Below are 22,177 nucleotides of genomic sequence, written 5' to 3'. Positions count from 1 at the left end.
GGATTACCTGAGAGATCAAAGAAGAAATAAAAAACCTCATGGAAAAAAACGACAATGAAAACATCACAATCCAAAATCTATGGGACACAGTGAAAGCAGCCTTGAGAGGGAAGTTCATAGCTATACAATCCTACTGCAAAAAAATAAGAACCAATGGTAATAAATCACCTAATCCTACAACTCAAAGAGTTAGAAAGAGAGCAACAAAAAAAGCCCAGTATAAGCAGAAGAAAGGAAATAATAAAGGTCACACCGAAGATAAATGAAATAGAGACAAAAAAAAAAAAAAACGATACTAAAGATCAAAAAAACCAAGAGCTGGTTTTTTGAAAGGATAAACAAGATAGATGAACCTCTAGCCAGGTTCACCAAGAAGCAAAGAGAGAGGAACCAAATAAACAAAACCAGAAATGAAAAGGTGAAATGACAACCAATCACACAGAAATACAAACAATTATGAAAAAATACTATGAACAACTCTATTCAAACAAAATGGACAACCCAGATGAAATAAACACATTCCTAGAAAAATACAAGTTCCCAAAACCCAACCAAGAAGACTAAAAAAACATGAATAGGCTGATAACTACTGAAGAAAGTGAAACAGTGATCAAAAATCTTCCAGCAAACAAAAGCCCTGGTCTGGGTGACTTTACAAGGGAGTTCTATCAAGCATTCAAAGAAAAATTAAAACCTATCCTCCTCAGACTATTTCAAAAAATTCAAGAGGAAGGCACACTTCCAAGCTCTTTCTATGAAGTCAGCATTACCCTCATCCCAAACCAGATAAGGACACCACAAAAAGAGAAAACTACAGGCCAATATCCTAGATGAACAGAGATGCTAAAATACTCAACAAAATTCTAGCAAATCAGATTCAGCAATACATTAGAAAGATCATATTTCATGACCAAGTTGGATTTATTCCAGGGATGCAAAGATGGTACAATATTAGCAAATCAATAAATGTGATACATCACATAAATAATCTGAGAGATAAAAAATCACATAATCATGTCAATTGATGCAGAAAAAGCATTTGACAAAACCCAACACCATTTCTTGATAAAAACTCTCAGCAGGGTGGGTATAGAGGGATCATACCTCATCATAATAAAAGCACTATATGACAAACCTACAGCCAACATCATACTCAATGGGCAAAAACTAAACCTATTCCCCCTACAAACAGGAACAAGACAAGGATGCCTACTTTCACCACTCTTGTTCGACATAGTATTAGAAGCACTAGCCATAGCAATCAAACAACAAGAAGAATTAAAAGGCATCCAAATGGGAAAAGAAGAAAGAAAACTGTCCTTATTTGCAGAAGACAGGATACTATACATAGAAAACCCCAAAGACCCCATCAAAAAACTACTAGACCTAATAAATGAATTTGGCAATGTAGCAGGATACAAAATTAACACCCAGAAATCTATGGCCTTTTTATATACCAATATAAAACTCACGTAAAGAGAAATGAAAAAAAATCATATTTACTATTGCACAAAAAACAAAAGTTACCTAGGAATATATTTAACCAGTTACGTAAAAGACCTGTACTCGGAAAACTGCAGGATATTGAGAAAAGAGATAGAGGAACACATACACAAATGGAAGAACATACCATGTTCATGGATTGGTAGAATCAATATCACTAAAATATCCATACTACCTAAAGCAATGTATAGATTCAATGCAACATCTATTGAAATACCAATGGCATATTTCAAAGATCTAGAACAAACTCTCCAAAAATTCATCTGGAATAAAAAAAAAAAAAGACCCCGAATAGCCACAGCTGTCCTGAGAAAGAAGGACAAAGTTGGAGGGATCACAATAACAGACATCAAACTATATTACCAAGCCACAGTTCTCAAAACTGCCTGGCACTGGCATAAAAACAGAAATATAGTCCAATGGAACAGAACAGAGAACCCAGAAATCAACCCAAGCCATTATACTCAATTGATATTTGACAAAGGAGGCAAGAGCATACAATGGAGTCAAAACAGCCTCTTTGATAAATGGTGCTGGGAAATTTGGACAGATACATGCAAAAAAATGAAACTAGATCATCAACTTACACCATACACAAAACAAACTCAAAATGGCTAAAGGACTTGAATGTAAGACGGGAAATCATAAAAATCCTACAAGACTCCTTAGGCAGCAAAATTGCAGACATCTGTCATAGCAATGTCTTTACAGACACAGATCCTAGAGCAAGAGAGACTTAGGAGAAAATAAACAAATGGGACTACATCAAAATAAAAATCTTCTGCACAGCAAAAGAAACCATCAACAAAGCAACAAGAAAGCCCACTGCATGGGAGAACATATTTGCCAAGGTAATCTCTGATAAGGGTTTAATCTCCAACATTTACAGGGAACTCATACAACTTAACAAAAGGAAGACAAACAACCCAATCAAAAAATGGGCAAAGGTCCTAAGTAGACATTTCAGAAAGCCAAGAGACACATGAAAACATGCTCAAAGTCACTAATCATCCCAGAGATGCAAACAAAACAACAATGAGTTACCACCTCACACCTGCCAGAATGGCTATCATCAACAAATGAACAAATGCCAAGTGCTGGAGAGGATGCGTAGAAAAAGGAACCCTTTTTTACTGCTGGCAGAAATGCAGACTGGTGCAGCCATTGTGGAAAACAGTATGGCATTTCCTCAAAAATCTAAAAATGGAAATGTCATTTGACCCAGTAATACCACTTCTAGGAATATATCCCAAGAAAACAGAAACACCAATCAGAAAAGATATATGCACACCTATGTTCATAGCAGCACAATTTTCAATAGCTTAGATTTGAAAACAGCCTACATGCCCATCAGCAGATGAGTGGATTAGAAAACAATGGTACATCTACACAATGGAATACTATGCTGCTGTAAAAAAAGGAAGGAATTCCTACCATTTGCAGCAGCATGGATGGAACTAGAGGGCATTATGTTAAGTGAAATAAGCCAGGCAGTGAAAGAAAAATACCACATGATCTCACTCATTTATGGGTAATATCAAACATTATAACCTGATGAACAAAAAGATAGATACAGAGGCAGAAAAGCATTGAACAGACTGTCAAATTACAGCAGGAAGGCTGGGGAGTGTAGTGGTGGTGGTGGTGGTGGTGGAAAGAGATCAACTGAAGGACTTGTATGCATGCATATAAGCATAACCAAAGGACACAAGACACTGGGGGAGTGGGGGAAGGGCATGTGCCTGGGGGTAGGGGAGGATGGGGGAAGGTCAATGGGGAAAAAAAAGGAGACATATGTACTACTATTTGTAACACTTTAAACATTAAAGTGAAATTTAAAAAAATAAAAATAAAATTCTGCAACATCAGAATAGCATTCAGTAACAAAAAGACACCTGAGAGTTAAATAAAAGACCATTAAGTGAACAAATGAATAACTGAATTTTGACATTGACTTTGAAAATTCTGTTTAAAAGGACACAGAAATAAACGAGGGACAACTCTCACATATTATGAGCACCTACCAAGTCAAAATGATATTTAATCTTTGTATTTTCTATAACTTGCAAAACCAACTTACACAAGTCCTTTGAAAAAAGTCCAATATGTTTTAGTATCCTCGTACAAGTCAGATTGCACAATAAACTAGGTGCCACATTTTGGTAGCACGCTGGCATTTTTGTTATTATGAAATATTTTATACTTTTATTATAATTTGTTGAGTCCTGAGTTGGGTTATTTGAATATCTGTATAAATAAGAGCCAGGGTGTAACAACCGATCACGACCAAAGACTGACCATCATGACGACCCAGGGCTGACTACTGTGGCTGCAGGCCCAGTGACCCAGCAGTGACTGCTGAGGGGGCTCTGAATCAGGCCTGGAAAGATACCTGAAGAGAGAAGCAGGGGCTAATCCGTAGCATCTAAGGCAGCTTTTCACCAGCACTTGCCTCTCTTTTTCCCTCAGACCCTAGCCAGCAGCCCTGCTTCCATTTCTTTTCCAGCCTCCACCAGGGCTGCTGATCAGCCCTGCCTTTCTCATTAGGCCCTGTTGATAGGCCCAGAGATGCTGACTGGCATAGAAATTGGCCAATCAGAACCAAATCTGGGTCAACTGTGAGGAGGCAGTGGCTGTCTAGGAGACAGAGCTTTTGACCCTGACTGGCATAGAAACTGACCAATTAGAACCAAATATGGGTTAACTGTGAGGAACCAATAACTGCCTAGGAGATGGAGCTTTTGACACTGATTGGCATAGAAACTGACCAATTAGAACCAAATTGGCCAGAAGAGGAGGGCTGTTGGGGGCAAGATCAGGCTGGCAGGGGAGGGCAGTTGGGGGTGATCAGGCAGGCAGAGCAGTTAGGGGAGATCAGGCAGGCAGGCAGGTGAGCGGTTAAGAGCCAGCGGTCCTAGATTGCGAGAGTGAAGTCCGATTGGAGAGGATGCAGGCTGGGCTGAGGGAACCACCCCCTCTGTGCATGAATTTTGTGCACCAGGCTACTAGTTTATTATGATTATCTTTTGACCAATGGCAACAGAGCTTCTTATTCTAAAGAAATTAATGTCCTTACAATTATACAACAAACAGAAGGGAACATCTTGTTCTAATAAAGTCAACATATCTCATTCTGTTTTGACTTCTGAAGAAGGAGGTTCATAACAGTGAGACCTAGTTGGTATAATATGTAAAATACCCTATGCTTCTTAACAGGCATTGCCTTTCTGACGTCTGTACTATGGGTAGATATCCTTAAAACACAATCTCATTGGGACTGCTGCACACTGGCTAAGTGATATAGCTCTTATTGTTTGCCATTTGTTTGTAGTACCAGGAAAGTATTGTAGAGTTCCCAATTTTAGTTACCTTTCAGTAAGACAAAACACTATGTGTTACAAGTATTCATTTAATAAATGTAATCAATTTGCTGTAAAAACTAAGCAAAAGATCCATTTTTAGGAAAAGTCCAATTTGTTATAATGTTAATATAATAAAGACATACAACATCCTAACTTAACATCTTTTTTCTTGCTTACATAAAGATATCATATGGGATTTTAGGGGTTAGGAATAAATAAATGAACTTCTTTTCAAATAATATTGCACCAGATTTTAAGTTACTTACAATTAACATTTTTAATCATACTGACTACTCTTCTATTAAGAAATAAATTAAGGAAAACTACACATATAACTTACACATTTTTTTGTATTTTGTCACTACTCTTTCATTATTAAAACTTCCTTACTGTTACTTCATCTATGGTAGGAGCACCAAGAATAATTCACTATCAGAAGTCTTACCAAAAAGGCTACTTTCCAATGTTTGGGTTCTTCCTTCTTCATATTCAGAAGTTAGTTGTTGCTTGCTGTGTACAATAAGTGGGAATAAATGATATTACTGCCTTAATATGAATGTAAAGTTATTTTCCAAATATAGTAAATTGTTAGGATATTTCAGATAATATCAGAGCTAATATTAACACTTTAATTAGACCATTCACTTCAAATTTATAAGTTCTACGAACTTTTTAGGTGCTGGAAACCAATCACTGTTTCACTAATAAAGAGATCTGGACAGGAAGCCAGGAAGGCTGGTCAACAACTTTAATTGCTCTAAACCACTCACCATTTAGAAGCAGCCTCCACCTCTGTTTGTCTTATGTAAATTTCTGTTATTTCTGCCTAAGGGCTATGGGTGTTTCCCCATAGCCTCAATAAAAGGGGTAGCAGGGTCAGAGCAGTGTGTAGTCCTCCCATTAGAAGTGGGCTCCTGCCTGGCCCCCAATATCACCAAATTAATACATTTTCTAGTCTCTCTTCATTTGTGTGCGGCCTTCTCCAGAACCTGAACCCTGAATGGGAACCCCGAACCACGCGGGACATGGAAAGGGGATCCCACATTTAGGAACCATGAAATATTTTTAAAAGAATGTAAATAATCATGATTTGAGTGCAGTACAGTTCAGTTAATTAAATAGAGTCAGCTTCACATAATGGTCAGTGTCTTAAACTCACACATCCTAGTTCTATAACCAACAGCTATTTATTCTCAAACATGTGAATTTCTTTGGCTCAAGAGCCTCTGTTACAAAATGAGAAACTTAGTGCCTTATTTTAGAAGGTTATTAGAAGGATTAAATGAGATAACACATAAAAAAATACTCAGAGAAACATGAACTTTATTTGCTGAAACTATTTTGAAATCCCAAATAATTCTCAATGTGGTTTTTTCATAGTTCCTAACATTCAAATGTTGAAGTTTTCAGAAAATGTTATTATGTTGGGTTATTACCTGTTTATTTCCTTGTGTTTTGTAATTCAGGGTATCTCATTTATTATATAACTTGCAACTAAATTTATGTAAAAATGTATGTTCTCATGAAGTCCAATAACACAATGCTCCCTTAATTTTTCAGCGAATCATACCAATGGCAGAAAGAACCCTAATCAGAGTCAGGACCTGGCCTGTACTACCACTACCCCTTCTCTACCTACCCACACTGTCAACCAGCAGATCTTTATGAGAATTATGCTTAATCTCCCTGTCTACCCCATTGGCTTTGAAGAGAGAATCCTACTGGTCACACTTGGATACTGATAAGTAATGGATGGGGCCTTTGCAATTGTAATGACCAATAACCTACTTTTGAATCAGAGCTTTCTGCCTTCCATAATGAGGCATAATTTTAAATATTTTGAAATCTGAGGTAAATTCAAGTCACTTGGGAAGTTTCCTTGTTATGGCAAAAAGATCACTTGAGGGTCCAGCCTCAGTCATGGAATCTCAGGCAGGTTGGTGCCCACTGCTCTGGGAATCACGACATGGGACCTTCCACTATCTGAACAAAGATGCCTGATAGGATTTAAAGATTTAAAGTGAACCTGGGGTACAGAACTGGTGACAAAGGAGAAAGGAAGGTCTGGTCTGTTCCTGAAGCTTTATGTGAAGCTCTCTGACAGCTTAGAAAAGGTCCCACTAACACGTGCAAGCAGAAAAATACAAACAAGAAGCTCAAAGATAAGTAGTCCACAAAGTTCTCGGCAAAGAAGTGAGCACCACGTAGGCTTTCCAGTGTGTGTGTGTGTGTGTGTGTGTGTGTGTGTGTGTGTGTGTGTGTGTGTGTTTTGGGGAGACTTTGAGTGCTAAAGCTAGGAGGCTCGGCTACCAATATAAGATGGTAATTGGAATAGTGGCTGAGCATAACAGCATATGTATGTAAACTAATAAAAAGCTGTGACCCTCAAATCCAAGAGAGAATCAACATGAACACTCAGGAATCTGGATCAGCAAGGCCAACCCAGGAGCAAAGATCAATCATGACAACAGGACCAGTTTCAGTGGCAAGTCTGCAGCAATAAGATCAAAGGAAATAACAGAAAGATTAGAATGTCCTCTTCTTACCTCTGTATCTGACTTGTGAAAGAAACTGCTCCCTTGGACTTAGGGAACCCTTTATGTTCCTGAAGAATTCAAGGGGAATTGTAGAGGTGATAACCTCCAGAAAACACAGATTTTTCTACTAAAGGGAACACTTCAAGATCCCATATAACGAATTAGAAAAATCAGAGATGAGAATTTATTTGTAATCACATGCATAGAGGTTCTACTTGGAATGAAATGGATAAAGATCTTAAAAGTTCTAAGAGAAATAATCTGGCCTATTGCTCATCCCAACTAGTTGAACCTTTGCTTGGTTACTGGCTGAAGACAACACTAACGCACTGCCTGAACTAAACTATGACATCTCACCTGGTACATTAAAAGGAATAGTGAAACTGTTTTAACCCTCAGTTTAGTCATAACCACCATTTTAAAACAAACACAAATTAGCACCACTCACAAAAGCATATTCTTTGGCAGTCCACCCATAGTTATCTTGAGAAAAGACATCAGTACCTTGCTGAAGAAGAAACCTGATTGTGTTTGTGTTCATCATTCCGAGCAAGCATGAGGGCTGTGCATATAACACAGAGATCACTTCCCCCTCAGCATTTTCAATACAGCTAATTATTTCAATAGCTAATTTGGTATACTCCCCAAGTTAATGCCCTGTTTGTCTATCTAGAGTTGCCCATTTACATGCTGAAGTGTTCATCTTTGTGGGTTACCTCAAAGGCTAAAATGAAGTGACAAAATGCATGCCTCTTGTCCCACTTGCATATTGCCAATTTAAACTCTAACAGATAAGAAACTGTGCTGTGGTCACGAGTCTGAAGTAGGACAAGATTTAATGAAGAATCTCAACTTGGCCAGGATGTTAAACACAGTTGAAGTACTAAAGGTTGTTTTGATGAATTAATTGCTGGGCTTCCTTAAACTCTTGAAATTCTAAATGCCTTTGATTCTGAATATAGATAAATGGAGAACCCTAGCACTTGCAGAAGTAGAAAAAAAATGAAAAAAAAAAACACCAAAAAAAGCAGGGAAGAAGTAAAATCAATAAAAGTAATGGAAGAAGGAATAAAGGACTAGGAAAAAAGAAAAAAATTCACACAACTAGGTAAAGGTACCAGCCTAAAAAGAAACCAAACTGGGAAGTCAATAAATAGAGAAGTCAATTAGACATATCCTCTAAATACCCACTGGATTAAATTAACATAGCATGTCTACACATAGATATTCTTTACTTACAGATAAATAATTCATCTCAAGAAGAATAGATATAATTTTACTTAGAAATGCTTGCCTGATTAGGCATTGCTTAGGTAAAACCTTTGGTTCTGTGGGCATAGCTAACTGAAACGGACCCTTAAAGGTTTGGTGAGAAGAACAAGGTCCTATTAACCACTACCATTGTCAAGGATCATAAGATAAATCTTTGGACTAATCTGGCCTCTCAGAAAAACTCTGTATCAGAGTTAACACACAATCAGATTTCACTGAGTTCATCTGATTCTCATATGTATCTCCATGCCAGTGGTACACAGGAACTTATCAGTGTATGTTGAGGAACAACAGAGTAGATTAGGGAACCAAGCTAGTTGACAGTCAAATCATGAGTCAGCACCTTGCTAACTATGGAATCATGGGTCAATGCACCCACCTCCCTGAACCACAGTTGCCTCATTAATGAAAAATAGGCTAAATAGCACACCTACTTTGCAGGGCTGTCATGATGACTATATTACACAGGTTCATTACATAAAATAGGATCTATTTCACAGTAGAACACTCTAGAAATTGTAGTTTCTTTTCTCAGCATTCCCTCAGTTAATATATACTTTTTAAAAATCCATAAAATCTTACCTGTTTAAAGAGCCTTCTTCAGAGATTTCATCCGCTGTTAAAGAAAAAATTAAAATACATTTCAAAACAATAATTTTAAAATGCAGGAATTTAAAAGTACCTGACTAATGTTTTGTTGGAAAGTATTCCTTTGGGACCACACCTGAAGACTACACTAGAGTGGATATTAATCATATTATTAGTAGGCTATTAATACATTAAGAACATTTACTTTCTCTTTTTTAAATATACCAAATGCCAGAAGAAAAAAAAAAAAAGAATGGGGTCGCTGAAACCGGTTTGGCTCAGTGGATAGAGCGTCGGCCTGCGGACTCAAGGGTCCCAGGTTCGATTCCGGTCAAGGGCATGTACCTTGGTTGCGGGCACATCCCCAGTAGGGGGTGTGCAAGAGGCAGCTGATCGATGTTTCTAACTCTCTATCCCTCTCTCTTCCTCTCTGTAAAAAAATCAATAAAATATATTTAAAAAAATAAAAAAAAAAGAATGGGGTCTATCAAAATTTGATACCTACCTTTAAACTGCTATGTACAACGAACATAATCCTAACCAAACCCCATCACACAGACAGAAAATGGTATTGTTAGTGCAAAAAGAATCATAGAGTAACAATGTCAAACGTAAATAGCATGAGTTTTCTGGACTCCCTCCATTTAGAGCAGTTGGAAGAGAGTACACTTATTTTGTCCTAATAAGTGTACAGTTTCTCCAGCTCTTCAGTGAAGCCTAGCCAGTTTCAGAAGAAACAATGCATCACAATGAACGTTGGCTGATAGGCCCTACATTTTGCAGCACAGCAAAACATAGGATCCAAACTCTTTCTGCCCCATTTCCAATTACAAAATAAGTAGGAGAGACCTTGGGATTCCAACTGTATAAAGTACAACTACTTGAGAGTGTCTCCTTTCATTGTGAAAGTCTCTCTGGACCCACCTCATAGGGCAGGATGGTCCCAACAGTTAGTGCTCTGCAATAGTGTGTGAGGTCATTTTTCTCACCCTCCCCATTAGGTGGCAAATACTTAGAGAAATCCTGCTTCTTGAGTGTATATGGCACATGTCATCAGAGCCTAAGCTGATGAACACCAATAGAAAACCACAAAGGACAAAGAACATCTTGGATAAATACATCCAATGACCTTGGAATTTTAATTTTTTAAACACTCAAAAGATACCTACGGTATGATACCAACTATACAACATTCAGGAAAAGGCAAAACCATCACTGGTTCAGTGTATAGGGAGAAGGGATGGATGAATAAGCAGAGCACAGAGGATTTTTAAGAGTGTGAAAAGATTGTATATGATACTGCAATGGGGGATACGTGTCATCATACATTTGTCAAAACCCATAGAATATACAACACCAAGAGTGAACCTTAATGTAAACTATGGACTTTTGTTGATGTACCTCTCTATTGCAGGATGTAATAATGAGCGAGGCTGTTTGTGTAGGGGATGTGGAGTTTATGGGAACTCTCTGTACTGTCCACTCAATGTTACTGTGAACCTAAAACTCATCTAAAAACTAAGGATTATGATTTTTTCTTTAAAAATAAGTATCTGCTGAAACTGCTATTAATATATATCAACATATTAATGCTATTTTCAAGACATAGTCACCTTAGAAATTAATATAAAAATCCAAGTATCATAATATGGGTATTAAGAGACATAGAGCATCGAACAGACCTTCAAACTACAGAGGAAAGGCTAGGGAGGGTGAAGGGGAGGCTTAAGACATCAACCAGAGGACTTGTATGCATGCAAATAAACATAACCAATAAACACTGGCAATAGGGGGGTGATGGCATGTGATGGGGGCAGGAGCAGGCAGGGAGAGGTCAATGGGAGGAAAAGGAGACATATGTAGTACTTTCAACAATAAAGAATTGAATAAAAAAGAATATGGGTATTCTCCCTTCAATAAAGTGAAGCATATTGAAAGACATAAATAATGCCAATAATTTTAATTGTATACTAGGGCAAGAAAATAACTGATAAATATGGTTGAATATCTTGCTTTATAATTACAAATGAAGGTTTAGTGCAATATAAATACAAACTGATCATGCATGTAATTAAAAGACACTTTTTATTCTAATGTTAAATCAGAAATTATCATGCAGATTTTATCTAAAATTTACCTTGAAACATTAATTGGATAAAAAGGAAAGTTTATAATTGCCTAATATACTAGTAATTTATGTACAAATATCTATTAAATACTCACCAAGAGTAATAATAGCAACCACCATTGCAAGCAATTATGGATGATGCAACTGAAACCAGTGCCATGTTATATTACAATATTACTTGCTTTAAAAATAAATTTTTAAGTCAACGCCAAAAATTCAGTCAGGGCTATACCTGCTGTGCAGAAAATTTTCATGCAGCAGGCCCAAGACTGCTATCCTTAGAAAGTCCTGCTTAAATGGCTGCCCTTCAGTTGGAGTCTGAAACCCTGAATGTGGGGAGGGTTTCCACCTTTCCCTCACTGAGAAGAGTGGCCTCATTCCTAAACACTTTGTACAACCAATGGGGTTTGTGCTAAACACTTGCTTTCCTTCTGGGAATCTCTAAGTTTGGTACAGGCTATGCGGAAGATGCCCATGTGACTAGCATGACATAGAAACCTTGGCACTGAGTCTAACAAGACTGGTAGATGACATTGTTTCATGTGTGTTGTCAGAATTTGGCACTGGAGTAACTAAGCACCTCCTGCTACCTCCACAGGGAAAGGACCCTTGGAAGCTTGTGCCTGGTGTCCTCCACCCTTTGTCACACACACCTTTTCTCTTTGGGGATTTTACTTTGGCCTTTTACTGTAATAAACCTCAGGTACAAGCACGACTATATGCTGAGTCCTGCAAATTTTTCTAGTGAACAAGCAAACCTAGGTGTGGGTTAAAGACCCTCTAACAAAATTGTATTATGTGAAATTGTTATTACTTGGGTTGATACGTTATACATGATTATAATCAGAAGCTGATTTCACAGAATACCTGTCTTTGATTTTGTTTCATTTTGTGCTGATTTTGAAGATTCCTGTAGATCTGTAGCTATTGGAATAAAGGCAGGAAAGGGATAAGTGAAACAATGATGTCAGAAAATAATATGAAACAAGAAACAATTCTATTTACTCAGAATCCTAATGATTTACAACAGGTTCTGTAACATGAACGTTCCAATAAAGAAAATGATAACATCTCACTGACAATTCTCTCCAACTAAACAGGATTGAATTCCTTTTTACAATAACTGTAGAAAAACAAAAATGATCACATACACCAAAATAGTGTTCTATTGATTACAAAGTTCTATTGATTTTTCCCTAATGTGTTTTTGGTTTGTTTTGTTTTTCACTTTTTATTAAACTAAAATCATGCCTCACCTATTAAAGGCAGTTCTTGACGAGACAAGTCAAAAAGTCAAAAAAATTGTACTCAAAATGTAGATATTCATGGATATTCTATCACAGTCAACATGTATGGCCCAGCCAATATGGCTCAGAGATTGAGTGCCACCCTGTGAACCAGAAGGTCAAGGTTGGATTCCCTGTCAGGGCACATGCCCGGGGTGCAGGCTCAATCCACAGTGCGAGGCATACAGTAGGCAGCCGACCAATGATTCCCTCTCCTTATTGCTGCTGCTCTCTCTCTCTCCCTCTCCCTTCCTCTGAAATCAATAAAAATATTTTTTAAAAGAAAAAACTCAACATGTATGGAAAAGTACTTGTCTTTCCTCTTGAACTGTTGCTCTTTCCTGCTCATCTGACAAAGTCCTATTCTTCATGTCCAATCTAAATGCCAGTGCACTGCCTGGAAGCCTATGAATCACCTTAGATTTTTCTCTCCCTGATAACTCTTTATTTGCCATCATCACCACATTCATATGAACTAGACCTCTACTCCCTCTGCTTTTATTGTGCTCCTGTCAACTGCCCGAGTCAAACATGGGCTCTTAGCAGATGGCTCTCACATGGGGGAAAATACCAACAATTATTATTGTTCCTTCTTAAATTATTAAGATTTTGAAAGCAAAAAAAATAATTAAAAAAAGACATAGACCTAGAAAAACTCCAGCATTTTAAGTGGAATAATTTTTCATATTACCTCTTTATTATATAGGATAGCCAGGATATGGAAGCAACTTAGGTGTTCTGCCATAGATAAATGAATAAAGAAGATGTGGCATATATGTGCATATATGCAGAAAAATGTTTCTCAGACATAAGTAAGAATGGAGTCTTGCCATTTATGCCTACATTGATAGACCAAGAAGGTGTTATGCTAAGTTAAATCAGAAAGAGAAAGTCAAATGCCATATTATCTCACTCACATCTAAAACACCAGAAACAGAACCCGTAGCTACAGAGAACAAACTGATGGTTGCCAGAGGATAGTGAGTTGAGGATTTGGATGAAATGGAAGAATATGAATATGAAATTCAACCTTCCAGTTTTAAAATATATAAGCCATAGGGATCTAGTGCACAGCACAGGGAACGTGTCAAAGTTGCAATAACTTTGCACAGTAAGATGGTTACTAGGCTTCTCATTGTGAACACAGAAATGTAAATGTCAAATTACTCTGTCGTATACCTGAACGTAATATATTGTGTGCCAACTATATTTTAACAAAAAAAATTTATAAAAGAAGAAAGATCTAGTCCTCTCTGTGGTACTAAGGACTTTTATAAGCCTGCCTTAGCTACGTATACACCTCATTCCCATAACCCGCATTGTGCCCCATCAAAAGAGTACTGCTCATAAATCCCTCAAAGCTCACCTGTACACCTTAGCCCTTGCTCTGCTGTTCCTGCTGCCAAAGGTGTCATCTCTATAAATATTCCTCCTGCCAAACATCACCATCTGCAACTTTACCTGGCAAATTTATTTGTGGTCTGCTTTAAAACAGACCTTACTTTAAAACACGCCCACCAATGCAGACTGGTGCAGCCACTGTGGATAACAGTATGGAAAAAATTAAAAATGGAAGTCCCATTTGACCCAGTGATCCCACTTCTAGGAATATATCCCAAGAAACTAGAAATGCCAATCAGAAAGGATATATGTACCCCTGTGTTCATAGCAGCACAATTTACCATAGCTAAGATTTGGAAACAGCCTAAGTGCCCATCAACAGATGAGTGGATTAAAAAACTGGGGTACATCTACACAATGCAGTAAAAAAGAAGGAACTCTTATTATTTGCATCAGCATGGGTGGAACTAGAGAGCATTATGCTAAGTGAAATAAGCCAGTCAGAACAAGATAAAGATCACATGATCTCATTCATTTGTGGAATATAGTGAATAACATAAACTAATGAACAAAAACATATCCAGAGACAGAGAAGCATCCATCAGAACTTCAAACCTTAGAGGGAAGGTAGGGGATGGTGGGGGCAAGGGGGAGAGTTAGCAAAGGGCTCGTATGTATGCATATAAGCCTAACCAATGGACACAGACACCAGGGAGTGAGGGCCTGGAGGGGCAATGGGGGGATAAAGACACATATGTAATACCTTAATCAATAAAGAAAAAAAAACACACCCACATTTTTATTTTTACTTATTTTTGAAAGTTTTAAGAGAATTCATTAGAAAGATGAGGAGAGACAGGGAGAGAGACAGAATATTGGTTCCACTTACTTATGCATTCATTGGGAGGTTCTGGTATGTGCCCTGATCAGGCAGCAACACCACAACCTTGGAATATCAGGGACAATGCTTTAAACAACCGAACCACCATGCCAAAGCCTCACCCACATTTTTAAAACCCTAATTCTCATCATGGACTTAAAGAGGATGGCACATCCTACACGCCAATACAAAAGAATAAACAAGGATAATTATAAGCCCCTAGTGCACTCTGGCACCTAGTAGCACTGAATAAAGTTGGTAAATAATAGAAATAACAATAATACTAACAAGTTCTTAGAGGGCAAGAACTGTTTTTTTGAACTGTTTTCATTCTGCAAGAGCAGAGTAACACTTAGCACCTAAAAGACACCTGAGAGTTAAATAGCAGACCATTAAGTGGACAAATGATTGACTTATTTTTGACATTTTCTTTGCAATATTTGTTTAAAAATCCACATAAATAAACCAGGGCTAACTCTCTCATATTATGCACACCTTCAAGGTCAAAACGCTATTCCATCCTTGTATTTCCTATAACTTGCAAACCAACCTACACAAGTCCTCTGAAAAGGTCAACTAAGTCCAAGGAGTCCTCCTACAGTTCAGATTGCACAACGAACTAGGTGCCACACCTGGCTAGCACACTGGCATTTTTGTTATTGTGAAACACCCTTGTCCTTTTGTTATCATTTCCTTAGTCCCAGGTTGGGCTCTTTGAATATTTATTATGATTACCTTCTGGCCCATGGCAACAGAGCATCGTGTTCTAAAGAAATTACAGTGTCCTGACAATTATCCAACTAATGAAGTCAACATATCTCATTCTGTTTTGACTTCTGAGCAATGAAGTTGATAATAGTGAGAACTTGTTGGTATAATTTGTCAAATCCACCATGCTTCTCAGCAGGCATTGCCTTTCTGTCTTCTGGACTATGGGTAGATATCTATATAAAAAACAATCTCATTGGGACTGTTGTTTACTGGCTAAGTGTTGTAGCTCTTACACTTTGCCATTTGTTTGTGGAACTGGAAAAGTATTGCTGAGTTCCTAGTTTTAGTTATTTTTTTAGTGAGACAAATCACTATGTAATACCAAGTATTCATTTACTGAATGTAATCCATTCGCTATAAAATCTAAAGCTAAGATCCATTTTTAGAACAAGTCCAATTTGTTATCATGTGATTATAGTAGAAACATACAATATCCTAAATTATCATCTTTTTTTTTTTTTTTTTACTTAAAGATATCATATGGGATTTTAGGAGTCAGGTCTAAATAAATTAATTTATTTTCAAAAAACATTGCCCCAGATTTTAAATTACCTACAATTAACTTTGTTAATAATACTGAATGCTATGAAATTAAGAAGGAGATTGAGAAAAACTATATATGCAACATACACATTGTTTGGTATTTATACAGTGTTCTTTCATTATCAAAACTTCCCTACTCTTATTTCATCTATGGTAGGGGCACCAAGAGTAATTCACTATTTGAGGTCTTACCAAGATTGCTACTTTGAGATGTTTGGGGTCTTCTTTCTTCTTTATATTCAGAAGTTAGTTGTTGCTTCCTATGTACAAAAAAATGGTGATAAATAATGTTACTCTCTTAATATTAACACAAAAATATTTTCCAAATATACTAAATTCATAGAATATTTCACATAATGTCAGAACTAATATTAAAACTTTAATTATACCATACACTTTATATTTGTAAGTTCTACAACTGTTTAATGAAGCATGTAATTTAAAAAAAAAAAGTGTGACAGTCATGATTTGAGGGCAGTATGGTTCAGTGAATTAATCAGAATTAGTTGGACATCACAAATGTCTTAAACTCACACATCCTAATTCTATAACCCACAGCCATTTGTTCTCAAATGAGCCATTTTTCTTTGGCTCAAGGACCTCTGCTACAAAGTAAGAATCTTCCTACCTTATTGAAGAAGGTTGTTAGGAGGATGAAATGAGATAATACAGCAAAATGATATGCTCAGAAAAATAGTAAAACAAAGACAAAATCTAGTTATGAACTTTATTTGTCAAAACTATTTTGGAATCCCAAATCAACCCCAATGTGGGCTATTCATGGTTTGTAACATAAAAATGTTGCAGTTTTCAGAAAATGTTATTAATTTTGGTATTACCTGTACTCCCGTTGTGGTTTGTATTTCAGGGCATCTCAGCTATTATATAACTGGCAGCTAAGTATATATACAAATATATTGCCTCATGCAGTCAGATAACACCATGCTCCCTTTATTTTTGCAGCGAATCATACTAGCAGCACAAAGAAAACTAATAGAAGTCAGGACCTGGCCTGGACTCCTACTATCACTTCTCTACCTACTCGCCCTGTGAGCCAGCAGATCTTCATGAGAACAACGCTTACTGTCCCTGTCCACCCAATTGGCTTGGAAGATGCAATCCTATTGGTCACTCATGGATACAGATGAGTCATGGCTGGGCCCTTAGCAATTTTAAGGACCAATAACCTACTTTTGAATCAGAGCTTTCTGTTGACTGCCTTACATGTGAGGCATAATTTAAATTTTGAAACTCGAGGTAAAGTTTCCTTGTTATGGCAAAGAGATCACTTGAGGGGACAACCTCAATTATGGAGCCTCAGGCAAGCTGGTGCTTACTATTCTGGAAAGGCCTATGGGACCCTCCACTCCCTGAACAAAGATGCTCACAGGATAGAGAGTGACCTTGGAGTGCAGAGCTGGTAACAAAGGAGGAAGAACGCCTGGTCTTCTCCTGCGGCATTATCTGAATCTCTCTGGAAGCTTAGGATGGTTCCAACTAACACGTGCTTCTTCTATCCAAAGCTCTTCCTATTTCATGGTCCCCAGCTTTAATAAATGTACTCTCAAATAAAATGTTAAAAAGAACAAACTATTGTACCTTTTTATCGGATCGTCTTTTGCACCTCTGCTTACTATAAATTCCACCATTTCCTTATTGTTTGCAAGTTTAGCAAGTGCAAGTGGTGTGAGGTCATTCTGTAAAGCATCAAAAACAATTTATAATTTAAGAATTACATATATCCAAATTGAATATTAAAAATTATAAAAGACCCTCTGAACTTACACGTATGATATAGAAAGTAAATTTAAAAAGTAGCCCCTTTTGCCCTGGCCAGTGTTACACAACGGCTGGAGTATCAGCCTGCACGTGGGAGGGTGGAGAGTTAGATTCTCATTCAAAGGCAAGTCCCTGGGTTGCAGCTTGGACCCCTAATCCCAGAGGGGTCCATGGAGGAGGCACCCAATCCATGTGTCTCTCACATAGATGTTTCGTGCTCTCTCTCATCTGTTCCCTCACTCCACTCTCTCTAAAATCAATGGGAAAAAATATCCTCTGGTCAGGATTAAAAAAAAAAAGAAAAAAAGAGCCCCTTTTTTCTCACCCCTATGCAGTCACTGGCTGTTATTCCCTTTAAAATGCCCTCCACTGCCTCTTCAACAGATTAACTGCAGCATCCTTCTCCAAATCTCACTTCCAACATTTACAGTCCGGGTTCCAAGAATCTGTGTTCCTATCCTGGTATCCTGTCGTTATTTTGTTGCCGGTGGACTGGGGCTTCCTCTTCCCACTTGCACTCACCCAGCTCTCCTTGCTGGGCACTAGGCCTCCTCCTCCCACCCACCCCCAACAGCTCCATTTCCCAAGCCCCTGCCAGCATAGCAGCCAGTCCCCAGCATCACTTCACTCCCCCAGGCCTTCCGTCCTTAGTGGGCTCTGAGCCTATCTCCCACTCCCAGGCACTAACAGGAAGTTCTACCTTCTGGGGTGGAGGGGTAGCTGGGAGGCAGAGCTTTGCCCCTTCCATGGACACTACATTTCCCCAGTCCCCAACTGGGCTTTGGAGTTGTTTCCATGGTGACAGGGCCTGATCTATTGTATTTAGTGTATGCATGTGAGAAAGAAAATGCCTGTGCCCAGCTGGTGTGGCTCAGTGTTTGAGTGTGGACCCATGAACCTGGAGGTCACGGTTGATGACAAGTGAGGGAACATGACAGATTTGTGGGCTCAGTCTTCAGTAGGGGGTGTGCAGGAGGCACCCAATGGATGATTCTCTCTAATCATTGATGTTTCTCTCTCCCTCTTCCTTCCTCTCTTAATACAAACATAATTATTTTTTTAAAAAACGCTTGTAACAAAACTAAATACATGTATTTCAAATATTTTATAAATAAGGTTACTTGAGCTATACCTTGTTTCTCGATTTAAAATCTGCCCCGAAGTTAAGCAGCTTTTCCACTGTAGCTTTATTGTGACCAAGGACAGCATAGTGCATAGCAGTGTTGCCATCGTTGTCCGATACGAATAGATTGGCACCACGGTTGATCAGCTCATGTGCACATTCGTTATTCTGGTATTGTAGGGCCTGTCAGTATTATGCCAAGAAATAGATTATAAGTTCTAGGAATTTCAAGGAAACATTCCACAAGTTTCACCAATGAGTTTTAGTTAAATGAGATGAATTGCTTTTTATTCTAAGTAATTAAATCAAGTCCATCTCATATCTTTCAGCAATGACTTATAGTCAATGAGATAAATCCATTTTTATTTTAATTAAATCAACCCCATCTCATGTTGACATAGCTGGCGAGTACATACGTAAATCAGAGGTGTCTTTTGCTCATCGTCACAGAAGTCCATTATGCCGTGTCTCTTCACTAGGAGTCTCACCATCCTCGGATGGCCATAGGCACAGGCCACATGGAGAGCAGTCCTATGGAAGTCAGAGGACTCTTTAGGAACATAGAGGGCACTATCTCAAAACATACATTACCCATGTAATTGTAAACATTAATCCCTATGACTTCAAAACAAATATTATGTTTTCTTCTGGAAACGGTACAATATTGATTAGTTCTTGTGACTCACCACATTAATGAAGGAGAAGCCTATTTGAATACAGAGAGGATGACCTGGGAATTCAGCTCAACTTGGGTCGGATCTTATTTTAACTGTCACTTATTAGCTCCCTTGGCCTTTCTGTGCCTCAATTTTCTCATCAACAAAATGGAGAAAAATATAGTAATTATCTTCCAGGACACTACTGTTTGCTTCAATGAGAATCTATGCAAAGTGTTTATTACAGTTCCCAGCACACACAAAAAAACAGCTCAATAATTGTTAGATAATATTAGTATCATTATTACTATTACTACCACTTTATAAAGACAACATTTCAATTAAGTAAAATGATATCATTATACCTACTCTGCAGATCTGTTTTAAGGATCAGCAAGAACACAGTATTTCAATGATTCTAAAATGCTTCTCTTCTCACACTTTAACATCTCTGACATTGGAATCCAGTTTCTAATTCAGAATGTGTTACAACTATTATTGGCAGCATTTAAAAATTTTTATTGATGCATGAAGTACTGGCAGCATGCCATCCATGGTGCTTTACATTAAGTGAAATAATGGTTAATACAGCAGAGCTCTTACAATTCTAATCAATGGTTGGCATTTAAATAAATTTTAGTTCTTAAAAGCCTTATGAGGGAAAGAGAACTAAAAAAGCAAAACAATAATTTTTAAGTTATTCATACTTTTATTTTCAAAAAAACTTAAGCCAAAGGAAATGCAGGATTCAAATAAATAGGATGACTCATTTTGTCCAATATTTTCATGTATAGATTGTATGGAAAACAGACGTTCCCAATGATCAATATTATTTAATCTATCTACACTAATAAAAGAGAAGCGTGCAAATTGACCACTACGCTGCTACACCCACCAGCCAATCAGAGCGAATATGCAAATTAATCCAACAAATATGGCTCCAGCCACAGAGCTAGAGGTGCAGGAGACTTGGGTTGCCCCAGTGATGGAGGAAGCCAAGCTTCCCACCCACCCTGGCCGGCCCTGGCCTCCACTCAAGGCTACAAAGTTCCAATTATAGACGGCAAATAAATCCCAGACTCCAGGGACCTCTGCTTGGGTCACTGGGGGGGCATGGCCGACCTGCAAACCACCACAGGCCCCTCACCTAGGCTGCCCCATGTCCCAAGGGAACCCACACCCTGATCCAAGACACCCTTCAGGGCAAACCGGCCAGCCCCCATCCATGCACCAAGCCTCTATCCTATCTAATAAAAGTGTAATATGCAGATTGACCATCACTCCAATACACAAGATGGTTGTCCCCATGTGGTCAAAGATGGCTGCCCCCATGTGGACACAAGATGTCTGCCATAAGATGGCCAGCAGGGGAGGGCAGTTGGGAGAGACCAGGCCTGCAAGAGAGGGCAGTTGTAGGTGATCAGGCCATCAGGGGAGGGCAGTTGGGAGGGACCAGGCCTGCAGGGGAGGGCAGTTGGGGGGACCAGGCCTGCAGGGGAGGGCAGTTAGGGGCGACCAAGCCTGCAGGGAAGGGGAGTTGGGGGGACCAGGCCTGCAGGGGAGGGCAGTTAGGGGGGACCAGGCCTTCAGGGGAGGGCAGTTAGAGGCAATCAGGATGGCATGGGAGTGGTAAGGGGGTGATTAGGCTGGCAGACAGAAGCAGTTAGCGGCAATGAGGAAGGCAGGCAGGCGAGCAGTTGGGAGCCAGCAGTCCTGGATTGTGAGAGGGGTTCCAGATTGGAGAGGGTACAGGCTGGGCTGAGTGACACTCCCCTCCCCTTGTACAAATTTTGTGCACCAGGCCACTAGCATAATATAAGGCTAATATGCAAATCGACCAAACAGCAAAATGACTGGTCATTATGACATGCACTGACCACCAGGGGGCAGATGCTCAATGCAGGAGATGTCCCCTGGTGGTCAGTGTGCTCCCACAGGGGGAATGCTGCTCAGCCAGAAGCCGGGCCCATGGCTGGCTAGCGCAGCAGCAGTGGTGGGAGCCTCTCCTACTCCTGGCAGCGTGAAGGATATCCGACTGATGGCTCCTGGACTGTGAGAGGGTGTGGTTCAGGCTGAGGGATCCCCCTCTTCGAGTTCATGAATTTCATGCACCGGGCCTCTGGTACTATTATACTTTTCCAAAGGCAGGTAAAGCTTACCTTTTACAATTCCCTATCTTCAGAAATACTTTTGTTTGAAAGCAGGGAGAAAAAACTTCAACTATGATTAAGTCCTAATACTTCCAATTTTTATTTCTCATTTTGCTCATATTGGCCAACATGAACATTTTAAGAATAAAAAAAGGGTCCGGGAGATAGACTGGGAGGGTCCTGCGTAGACTGTGTCTGCTACATATTAGATATTCAGGTTATGTTTCATGTACAGATGGATTGAAAGAATGAATAAAC

At 38.7% G+C, this 22,177-nt stretch overlaps 1 protein-coding gene across 1 annotated transcript in view; it reads right to left on the bottom strand.

Annotated features, from left to right (window-relative positions):
• Positions 1–22,177, bottom strand: part of LOC129151068 (ankyrin repeat domain-containing protein 26-like) — a 55,123-nt gene that overhangs the window by 29,553 nt on the left and 3,393 nt on the right. Inside the window, exons 2-8 of the mRNA XM_054724689.1 lie at positions 19,530–19,644; positions 19,123–19,296; positions 17,811–17,908; positions 16,404–16,471; positions 12,258–12,314; positions 9,257–9,290; positions 5,311–5,375 (exon numbers count right to left, since the gene is read on the bottom strand). Of these exons, the coding sequence (XP_054580664.1) occupies positions 5,311–5,375; positions 9,257–9,290; positions 12,258–12,314; positions 16,404–16,471; positions 17,811–17,908; positions 19,123–19,296; positions 19,530–19,644 (611 nt within the window). The remainder of the gene's footprint in view (positions 1–5,310; positions 5,376–9,256; positions 9,291–12,257; positions 12,315–16,403; positions 16,472–17,810; positions 17,909–19,122; positions 19,297–19,529; positions 19,645–22,177) is intronic.

Source organism: Eptesicus fuscus, chromosome 2 (genome assembly GCF_027574615.1).
Source record: "Eptesicus fuscus isolate TK198812 chromosome 2, DD_ASM_mEF_20220401, whole genome shotgun sequence".
Classification (NCBI taxonomy): Eukaryota; Metazoa; Chordata; class Mammalia; order Chiroptera; family Vespertilionidae; genus Eptesicus; species Eptesicus fuscus.
This window is presented reverse-complemented; position numbering and strand designations above follow the sequence as displayed.